The sequence below is a fragment of the Spea bombifrons genome, chromosome 11 (genome assembly GCF_027358695.1).
Source record: "Spea bombifrons isolate aSpeBom1 chromosome 11, aSpeBom1.2.pri, whole genome shotgun sequence".
Classification (NCBI taxonomy): Eukaryota; Metazoa; Chordata; class Amphibia; order Anura; family Pelobatidae; genus Spea; species Spea bombifrons.
This window is the reverse complement of record NC_071097.1, coordinates 15,885,083-15,896,223: the sequence shown is the minus strand read 5'-3', so window position 1 is coordinate 15,896,223 and position 11,141 is coordinate 15,885,083. Positions and strand designations below refer to the sequence as shown.

Sequence of the window (11,141 nt, the reverse complement as noted above, 5' to 3'; positions counted from 1 at the left end):
CCCCCCCCATTTGGTCAGTCTGTGCCTATGCCCGGTCTTCGAGCCCGGCCACTCCAATTTACCCCATCAAACCATTCAATTTTTTTTTAATTAGACACCCTTTTGGTATTTGAAATGCTTTTACTTTAACTCTTTCCATGTCAAGATTTTTGGGAAGATACAGCGCTAATTTTAGCACTTGCTCTTTTATTTATTTTACACTTAGGTGTGTACTCACTTTTGTTGTCAAGATTTAGACATTAATGGCTGTCTGTTGAGTTATTTTGAGGAGACCGCAAATCCACACTGTTATACAGGCTGTACACTCACTACTTTACATTGTAGCAGAATGTCATTTCTTCAGTGTTGTCCCATGAAAAGATATAATAAAGTATTTACAAAAATGTGACGGGTGTACTCACTTTTGTGAGATATTGTATGTATTTTTATGCCGGACTTCCTTCTTGGTTCTCCAAGCATTTCCGTTATTATTTCGAATATCCTATGTGTAGGAATTTGACTATTTGTTTTGTCTTATTTTCTCCCCACACCCCTGCCCTTTCCTTTTTTTCTGTATCCTCTTCCCAATATTGAAAATGAAGAAATATCGATTTACCCCGGTAGTGCCCGGCAGCAGCGGAGGTTGGCTGCCAGAGAGGAGGATCCAGGTCCCCTGAGCGCTGCGGGGGATCCACCTCTCTGGCAGCCGGTAGACGCTAGCAAACATGTCAGGTAACTACCAGTATTTGTGCTAAATGCATTTTATCATGAATTTGCTCTAGCCACCTCTAATCCTATCTTTACCCTACCCCCACATCCCATTTAAAACCTGCTCCAACCCTCTATATATCTGCTCCCTCAGTACAGCAGCCCCATCCCATCAAGGCGCAGTCTACCCCTACTTTACAGTCTACCCGGGTAGGGTAAAAAAGAAACTGCGCTTCCTACACAACTTTCACAGCTAAACATGAATTTACTTTAGCTCCTGCTAATAACCTGGTGCTACACACACATGGCACAGATATTTAAGAAGTTACTTCCTTGGAGCATTGGCCATTTCTCAGTTGATCCGGCTTAGCATCACTTTAATCAGTAACCAACACCTTTGGTGGGAAATGGGAAGATTTATTAGGGGCTTTCACTTACAGAACAGCAGTGATAGAGCGATAGTTGAAAGTAATTTATTTTGCAGTATCATGAACGAAGATTCATCACTTTAAGAATTGTACATAAGCAGTAGTATATTCTGCCTCCGCCAGCAAAAGAAATCCATGCTGCTTAAGATCAATAGATTGTATCGAAGCGGAACGGTGTGAACGAGTATCCTGCTCCAATGTAGAACTTGTTTTGGAATTCAACCCTATAGTGGGAGGAGGGGAAAAAAGAGATGTATAAATAACAGGAGAAAAAGAAAAGCTGTTGCGATTGTGGTTGAGGTTCTTGAGCTAGCTAAGAACAGAAAACAGAGCTGCCGCCCAAGCTATGCCAAGGAGCCCGGCTTGTAAGCACAAAAGATAGCGGGTGCTTTGGCATGTGGGAACTGACACACTGAAGGGGGTGAGGCTCTTTAGCTGGCTCATGATCTCCCCTTTTGCCAAGCAGGCCATTAGGCCCATATCAGCTCTATATTGTAAATAACAAAGCAGTCAGGCTTAGATTTAAGGGGCATAAATCCAAATACATACCAGTGCAGACGGAGGGCATGTAAAAATGCAGAGAGACCCTCCATGACAAGGAGTATAGCGACTGTCAGAGCAGCAAAGAACGCAAAGACAGGAACAATCACAATGCTCCAAACAAAGCTGATGTTTGAAAAGCCGATTCTCATCACCATATGCCACAGGACCTCAGACAGCTCTAAAGAGAGAAAGATCAGATTACGGACGTAAAAGATCATACTTCACATTAACTACAAAGTTTTTTGACTTTGAAATTAATTTCTGCTCCACATTGAGGGTGTATTATAGATTACATTTAATTGACTATAGCATAGGAGGAACCATTTTTGTGTACTTGGGATAAAAAAAATCCTATCAGTCGAAGAGAACCCCTTCTCTTATGCATAATAGTAGTGAGATCTGTAAGATTTTGCATTTTGCTTCCTTCATAAACCCAGAAATGGGATTTCTTCAAAGTTAGGATCCATCCCATTTCTTGAAGAAGTCAATGTTAACCTCGCTAGGTATGAAGCATAAATATTGAGGTGGCCCTTACATCCCCCCAATGCAACGTGTCCACATCCGACTGGGACAATTAATGCCAGTTACTTAACTTTTTCATTTGTAATTGGTGCTAAGGTGCAAATCTGATTGGGCGATTGTGATCGTTCTCCCCGTCCAATTCATGGAGGCGGATTAGGGGAGATCTTTTTTTTGTGTTGATGGTTTCTTCATTTATTGTGTTGCATTTGAGGTGGGGGGGGCTTACCCGTGTCATCTCATATATAGTTGAAATATTCTTAACATTTAGAGGCCTTGTTCCCTTTGCAACAAAAAATATTTTAAAAAGCAAATGGACTTTATTATTTACTCAAGCTGTACTTTTATTTCAAGCATGAAATGCAGTGCAACAAAAAAAAAAAATTACATTTGTAAAGCTACTCCACTCTTCCATGGCTTCAAAATTTCCAGGGATTTTACATCTCCAGGGCCCACCAACTTCAACAGCTAGTCTGTGCCATCATTGCCCCCACACAACTGGTCTGTGCTTCCTTTGCCCCTTGGCCTCCCTATCCAACATACAGCATATGCATACCGGAGGACTTCGAGAGAAGTACTGCTTCTCCGGTTCAACACCTGAAATCTCCGGGTCGCGGGGTCTTGACGCACCCCGTCCATTTCCCCTTTAAATGGGAGAGTTTCCCCAATGTTGTCAGTGGGACCGCCCACTGTCATAGGCAGGACCCCCCTCACGTCATCTGGACCGCCCACTGTCGTCATCAGGACAGCCCACTGTCATTGCCGACGTTACTTTTAGTTTGCAGGTTTTTGTTTGAAAATAGATAAAAAGACAATATATTTACGTGCATGCGCCAGACTCAATGCCCACAGCCGTAGGTAGGATGCAGTATTGGAGATGCAGCCCAAACAGTACTCTATGGTATGAATCATTTGATGCATGAACACCTCGGACACATCAAACTGCAAGGATAAAACTGGTTACAGAAGTTCTGAAGAGGATAGTAACATTTCAGGCTTGAGATAACTACATTATATTGCATGTATTAGCACGCACACCATTTAGCATTATAAAAACCCCAATTCCAATCCTGTAGAAGCTGGTTTACTGCAAAAGAATTGGAAATGATTGGCGACACAAACCTCTTCTTCATCATGAGTCTCTTTATTTTGTTCTGTTTTTTCTACATGTTCCGGGGCCTCTTCCACTAATAACGCACTTCTCTCATCATCATTTACTGTATGCTAAAATGCAATTGAAGAGTGATAAGAGGCTTGCTGCGTTATTTATTATTTCCACTTAAGCACCTTTATGAAAGTGGCTCATACCGTGGCCATCTGTTGATTCTGTTTTTTCCTTCGGTGTTGAATAAAGAGACAAATTGGATCTCCAAGAAGAAGAACTGGGACGCAGACCACAGCAACAATCACTAGGACCATTTGCACAATTTGCTACAAGAATAAATAAAAAAAAAAATCATATATATATATATATATATATATATATATATATATATATATATATATATATATATACATACATACATATATATATATATATATATATATATATATATATATATATATATATATATATATATATATATACACATACATACATACATACAGGTAGAGCAAATGTTTTACACCATCACCAGCCAATACAACATTTGCACAACTACTGTTATGAGAACAACTTACCTGTCCCTCATAAAGATCTCTGTTTGTATCATTCTTGGTAAACAGAAACATGTCAATGAAGTGAATGAGGAGGCTTGGAGCAAATTCAGCATTGACCACGGTCCAAGCCAACCACTTATATATCACCATAAACACCAGATACCCAAACAGACACAGAAGGAAGAGCAGCTCAGGGATGGAAACAAGGAAGATACGGTACGTCTGTTTAAAGTGACTGCATGGGGAAGAAAACAAGAAAAAAATTAAAGCACATGTAATGATAACATGACAATAATACAAATATTAATGTCTTTCTTAAAAAAAAAAAATTAAATGTAGAGCATAGACACATAACTCACATGAAGTTAAAGACTCCAAGACATACTCCGAATGCCATGTGGCTAACACCCAGAATAACAGACATCTTCATTTTAAAAGAGTTCAGGAAGGTGAGTCTGTTTGAGGAAAGGCTCCAAATCTGTTAAAAAAATAAAAAAAAAATCAATCAAAAAAGGTTTTATAAAAGGAGTACTTTTCTAATGGTTGGAATGCTTGACTTCCTATATGCACCAGTGATTTTCTAACACTCAAACTCACCGGATCAATGCCAAATGGATACGGAGCCATGAAGACACCAGTTATGTTGGGGTCCAGAGGAGCTGGAATAGATGATGTCAACGAATGTGCCCTACAAGTAAAATTTATATGTTATATATATATATATATATATATATATATATATATATATATATATATATATATATATATATATATATATATACATACATACATACATACATATATACATATATATATACATACACACACACACGTAATGAAAAACATATTTGGGATTACGATTATGTAACTCACGTCCAGTTTTTGACATCTGCCATAGCAGCTACGCTCCAGCCTGAAGGGAATATTGTGGTAGCAAGGCTAAAACACTCATTGTACACAAAGCCTGTGTATATAGAGAATGCTCCCATCAAAAGTATGAGGTAACGTCCTCCAAAGCACATAGAAAAGATCTGTAAGAATGAGAAGAAAAAGCCTAAGTCTGGGGCACAGCAGTCCCTTTCAGCCCGTGAGCCTTGTGAAAGCACTCACCTCACCCTCAGCATGTTTAAGTTTTGGGTTGTCCTCTCCAAGAACCAACCAGAGAGCAAATAGGAACATGATGAGCCCATGCCCCACATCGCCAAACATTACAGCAAAAAGGAACGGGAAGGTTATTATTGTGTAGAGAGCTGCAGGAACATCCAAAAAAGTAGTAAAAAAATCAGTCCAACGTCAAAAGGTAATGATGGAATAGCAAATTCCAGTTAAGCCGTACCTGGGTTCACCTCCTGATAGCTAGCCACCCCATAGGCATCAACAATGCCCTGGAAACCTGAAGTGAATTTATTTGTGCGGATCAAGGTAGGAGGGCTGATGGCACACGGGATTTGATGACAGAATGATTCTCCACCTCCTCCACTGTTTTCCTAAAATATATTGAAAAAAAGTAAATAGAATAATATTAAACAGAAGCTGCTTTAATAACAAATGGCTCTTTAGACCATGAATAGGAAAGCAAACAATTGTTTAATTATTCTAAAAAGCTGTGGTTATTGACAGAATATTATTGGATCCTACAAAAATAATAAAACATCCAGGAAATGAAATGAAAACTTACAGAAGCTCGAGCCAAGGCAGCCTGGAGAATAGGTAGGTCAGCGACGGGACACCACACCTCCCCAATCAAGCATCGTTCCCGCACACTACACAGGTTCAGCGTGAGATAAATATGCTTCATCTTCCTCACGCTGACTCTCCAGTTGTGTAAACTAGAGACGGCCCGACTAAGTATCTGTGACAGGTAACCCTCCGTCTGAGACAAAACCTACAGAAGTCAAGAGATTCAGAATCTGTCACGCATCAGCAAGGCCGAGGAAGTTTGATCTTCCCATTGCACGCAGTAGGGCATCTCACCTTCTGCATGTCCTGGATCTGAACCAAGAGGTCTGCAAGCGTCTCCATTCGAGAAGACTCGTCATCAGCATAAGGATAAATGTGACAGTGAAAACTACAAGGTATAATAGATTTAAAGAATAATAATACCATCACAGAAATGACAAACCGTGATATATATGCCTATATACATATTCATACAATGCTTGCATGTTTGGTCACACTCACCAGTTTGCTATCTTTTTTATCTTCTCTCCGATTCTTTCTCCCCAGTAAGAAATTAGGAATATTATCTGAGTTACACTCTCACCCTGTGTGCATAAACAAGCAAGAAAAGAAGGTTAGCATATTTTAGCATAAAAAGGTTCCTATATCAAATTCTTCCTTGCTTGCAATGCAGAACCATCACCTTTTTATAATATGCTCAGGGTTGATACATATATTTCACTGCTTGTGTGAAAACATGACAGTGGTTTATAGCTAGATCTCACCGTCACAAGGTCTTCCATGGGCTCTGACATCTCCACAAAATTAACAATCAGGTACCCGCGACAGGCACGCCATAATAAGCGTTCAAAAGAGTTCATTCTCCATGGATGAATGACGCCAGCCATGAAACTAAGTGCATAGAAGAGATTACAAATGTATCAATTATAAATACAGTATGTTGTAGTAAAACCATAAAAGTGTTTTCTATATACAGATATACATACACTATATGGACAAAAAGTATTGGGAGACACGACCATTACACCAACAGGGACTTTTATGACATTGCATTCTAAAAGACATAGACATTAATATCAAGTTGTCTTGAGGTCTTTACCTCACTCTCAGGTCCTGTCTGTGTGCTACTGCAGGGTCTACCAGAGGATCTGTATCAGCTCTCTCCCTCCAGGTCTCTGATTCTGGCTGTCAAAAAAAATAAATATATATATATCCATCACGTTTAATGAAGTTAAAAAACACAAATACAAGCTAAGACACCCCTATCTCAGTTGAACCACATGGAGGAAGCAAATGCCAATTGCCCTTTAATCAGTTTTCTGTCCAATTACAAAATGCTCATTTCTACACTTAGCGGCAAATAGATTTACTTGACAAGATCCTATTGTTCATAAATCTATGCAGAATTTTGCTAGTTACAATATAATAAAACAATACATCCAATATTTTATATGGCTTCATTGTCCTTTCTTATGCCATATTCACACAGCACTGCTCTCTCCTAGTTCACACCCTATCTCTGACCATTCCTTCAGCGTCTCTCTCCCCAGTAATACTACCCCCTCCCCTTCCATTCTCAATCATGGTACCTGAAGCCTCAGCATGAGGACCCCTTCTGTTCTCTCTTTACACTACCTCACTATAACATTTTGCTTTCAATGCCACCTGTATGTCGATGACACCCAGATCTACCTATCCGCTCCTGATCTCTCTCCCTCTGCCTATATCTGCACATTTCCTAAAACCCAATCTCTCCAAAACTTAACTTACAATACTAACATTACCTCATCAGTTTCCCTCAATGTCAACGGTGCAACCATCACTCTGTCCCCTCAGACTCACCCTTGACTCAGACCTCTCATTCACCGCCATATACAGTCTGTCTCAAAAAAAATGGCCGTCTCCACCTTAAAAACATTGCCTGCGTTCGTCTCTCCCTAACACAATATGCCACTAAGGCTCTTGTCTATCCCCTCATTATCATCTGCCTTATCCATCTATTGTAACTCTTTCTTAGCTGGTCTCCCTCATACCTGTCTCACCCCTCTACAGCCCACCATGAACGCTGCTGCCAGACTTATCTTCTTCACCCATCGCTTTATTATCACCTCTGACAATCTCTTCACTGGCTGCCCGTGCGCTTCAGGATTCATTTTTACTACCCAAGTCATTCATAGTGGTTCCCCTACTAACAACATCTCCTCACTCATCTATACACACACGCTTGTAAGATTTCTCAAGGGCTGCCCCTATCCTCTGCAATGCCCTCTCCCTGCCTTAAGTCCTTCAAAAAGTCCCTCAAGACCCCTTCTTTAAGGATCTTCAAATTTACATGTCAATGCCCTTCCTCCCATATTGCCTAGCTCACCTTTCCTAGTCCCTCTCCTGCAATGCCAGTATCTATCCCTAACAGTAGCACTTTGCCTCTTATATAGTACTGTGGAATACGATGGCACTATATCAAACAACAATAAAAATAATAATAAATAATACTAGTGTGCTCATTTAAACAAGCCACACGTGCCATATATAATATCCATTTGCAATGGCACAGCATGTCTGGTTCCAGCTTTTTAAAGATATATAGTGTAAATAACAGCTCAATCTCTCACCAGCGGTCCAGTGAATCTCTGGCTTTCTCGCAAAATATTAGCATATTCCCGCAACTCTCTTAACCGTTCTCTTAAAGATTGCCGGCTCCCAGACACCTCTCTCAACTCCTTTGCCAACTGCTCCGATTCTTCTTGTATTTTCAGTGCGTCTCTGGGTGACGGAGCAGGCGGAGACAGAGTAGACTCTGGCACATTCATACCTGCTTTGCGTATCTCCTGCTCAAGGTATCCTAAAAAACAGTTTAAAGAATTCTTAAAAGAGCCAATTGAGTCCTATTATTTCCTCTAGTGATCAGTGACACAAGCTAGGTTTACATCAATGATCTCTATGCATCTCCGTAAAGTAAGCAGTGTTTCTCTGTGCAAGTTTATCCACACCACCAAAATATTATCCTCTACTAGCTGGGTCGTGGATTTGATATTTACCAAATGTTGTCTCCATTTCCTCGCACCGTCTAATCTCAGATACATAGCGACGTTGAAAGGCGTTAACATTCTGATTTAGCTGCACAAGAGAAAATACGTGTTTGCATAAATAAGTGGTAGAGTATATACAAACATTTAAATCTAAGGTATATTTCAAGCCACATTTAGTTGTTAAACTTATGTAATCTGACCTACTTTATGGTCCTAGTAAAACAATTGTAAAGATATGAGTGTAGATATAAAGACATAACCATACCACCAAACTTTCCCAATTTTCAGGCAGTCATGCGTTAGCTTGTCCAGTATGGTCCTGCCCTGACCATGTCCCCACCCCTGCTTTCCCACCTCCAGCCACATGCCCCAATAAAGGTTAAGACGCATGAAATTTGAGGGTGAGATACTCACATCTCTAAACTCCACCACTCCAAGTTCTCCAAGCTCACTGACACACTGATATTCACAGCCAGACTGCAAGAATAATTGCGCAAGGCACACCTCCTCCCCCCGGAACATTGTGCCCATCCTTAATCTGAAAAGTAAAATCAGCAAATAATTGGAATTAAATGCCTAGGAAAGGTATAATATAAATATACACAGTAACAGTATCTTACTATATTCTATTTTCTTATCGTTTCAGAAAGAATACCACCATGCTTCTATATCTGCCCCGTACCAAGGACGTTTATCAAGGTGTTTTCTAAATATGCAAAAGTTGACTCCATATTTAGAACAGATAATAACACTTGATGCAAAACCAGTGCTACTTTTTTTTTATGGGATGTTTGAAATAAATTTGAAGGTTGAATAATTTTGAGGGGTTTAAAATTGTCTGGGGCCCTCTCTTTACCATATGGATATGTAAGGTCAACACCCATCTAAAAAAACACATTTCTTGTGATTTGTGCCATCCAAATAGTTATTTTACTTATGTAATCACAGATTTCAAGGGGTTAAACCTCATTGAGCCACTGCTTTAATGGGGAATTCCCCTCAAAATGTAGTTATTATACAAAACCACGTAACAGGAGTTTTCAGAAAAAAGTACATTTCGAGATGGTTGTAGTTTTTTTTTTCATAATGTGTGCAGCTGTCTAAATATTATATCTCCGTTATTTTAGCCTGATCTTCTAGACAAAAACACGGACTCCTTATTATACTGCCTTATGGTAAATAGAATGGCTCAGCGTTTACCGCTCAGCGACACACTCTGGCTAGTGAAACCATATATCAGGAAAGAATTAAAAAGGAAGTCCCAAAAAAAACATTTTTTTTATCTTGACCATAAAATACCATGGTGTTTAAAGTAATGTACTTTAGATAAAACCTGGTTTTATCTCCTTTTGTTCCAATAAACTCCCTTTATGTGCAGATCCAGAGGTTGTAAGTCATTTGATATTTAAGTTGCCTTTCCCTGCTCAGACACCACACTGAACTAATGAAGTCCATTCCTCCGTAGGCTTCCAATGGAAAGAGTGCCTGGCTAGGTGACTAAGACCGATCCTTTATGCGGTTTACAACATAGTGTCTAGTAGATCGGGCAAAGACCATAGAGATATAGCTCCCTCTATATATATATATATGCATGAAAACATTGAGCAATAACTAGAAATGTTTAGAGAAAGAGTTCCTCTGTTATACAGCCTGCCAGAAAAGGGGGTCCAGGGAGGCTTATTGGTCCAGGTTTATAGCATTTTGAATTAAATGGACAATTCTGAGGCGCTAGATAAGAAGGGTCCACTCCCACACATAGAATTCACATGATTCCAGCCTAGCCCTAAAGGGGTATTCCCCACAAACTAGGTGCCAGTTGTGCCCCCATCCACATTTATACCATTTTTTTATACAATGATAATATGTGTCTTTTTTAAAGTAGAAGGAAAAAAAACTTGTTATTTAATGTCAAAAAAGGGAAGTTGTTGAATAGCACACCCAGATCCAGTGACATCTGGGAGGGCAATAAATTGTTCTATATACACCAAATACTACAAGCCAAAGCCATACAAAGTTACAATTTAGAGTGGAAGAACTTGGGGAGTAACAAGAGCAGCAACCAAGTTTTGTTAAGCAATATAAAAAGAATAAAAACATAGTAATAATAATCCAGCCATGCTGGTAGATACCTCGCAGAGACAGATAAGGAAAACAAAGCTGTACGTAAACAAAATAAACATCAGCATTTTTATACATGCACATCGAAAAGATATAAACAAACCATAGAGAAATGATGCCAAGAGTTATATGAACAATTACATCGCTTTTCTACATAAATATTTATATATAATAAATAAATAAAAAATCAGACCTCTTTTTTCACTTCTCTCTCCCCTGCTTTTGCAATTGAACTCTTCTGTTGTGCGGCTTCCTGTCTGCTCCCTGTCCTATGGGCGGAGAGTGCTGGGTTCGCGAAGAGACAGTCCGATATATTAGACGGACAATGGGCAGGTAATAGAAAAAAGGGAGGGCAGATCGGCTGCTTGAGGTCAAGCTGGTTCAGGAACCGAATGAGGAAGTCTTGTTTTTTCGTAAGGGAATATTTGAGAGATCACGTGTGCTTGATTCACTCGGGGGGTTTCGAAGGAAATGAGTG

The 11,141-nt window shown here is 39.6% G+C and overlaps 1 protein-coding gene across 1 annotated transcript; it reads right to left on the bottom strand.

The window, feature by feature from the left end:
* Window positions 1-1,083: 1,083 nt before the first annotated feature.
* Window positions 1,084-10,969, bottom strand: TCIRG1 (T cell immune regulator 1, ATPase H+ transporting V0 subunit a3). The gene is made up of 20 exons (XM_053450347.1): window positions 10,857-10,969; window positions 8,960-9,083; window positions 8,555-8,633; window positions 8,129-8,358; window positions 6,616-6,701; window positions 6,281-6,407; window positions 6,018-6,100; window positions 5,811-5,904; window positions 5,515-5,721; window positions 5,173-5,323; window positions 4,947-5,086; window positions 4,710-4,867; window positions 4,434-4,524; window positions 4,196-4,314; window positions 3,858-4,071; window positions 3,486-3,608; window positions 3,300-3,401; window positions 3,002-3,119; window positions 1,665-1,836; window positions 1,084-1,339 (listed from the first exon to the last, which is right to left on the bottom strand). Exons 2-20 carry the CDS (start codon window positions 9,074-9,076, stop codon window positions 1,264-1,266), a joined length of 2,487 nt encoding a protein of 828 aa, XP_053306322.1. The 5' UTR covers window positions 9,077-9,083; window positions 10,857-10,969; the 3' UTR covers window positions 1,084-1,263.
* Window positions 10,970-11,141: the final 172 nt, after the last annotated feature.

What these genes read in the sequence shown, in the direction of transcription:
- TCIRG1 (XM_053450347.1), bottom strand. Translation starts at nt 9,076, where the DNA reads ATGGGCACAATGTTCCGGGGGGAGGAGGTGTGCCTTGCGCAATTATTC. An exon ending in CCATGGAAGACCTTGTGACG is followed by an intron (nt 6,101 to 6,280) that starts GTGAGATCTAGC and finishes TTATGCACACAG; the next exon opens with GGTGAGAGTGTAACTCAGAT. An exon ending in GCAGATGTCAAAAACTGGAC is followed by an intron (nt 4,525 to 4,709) that starts GTGAGTTACATA and finishes TTTTACTTGTAG; the next exon opens with GGCACATTCGTTGACATCAT.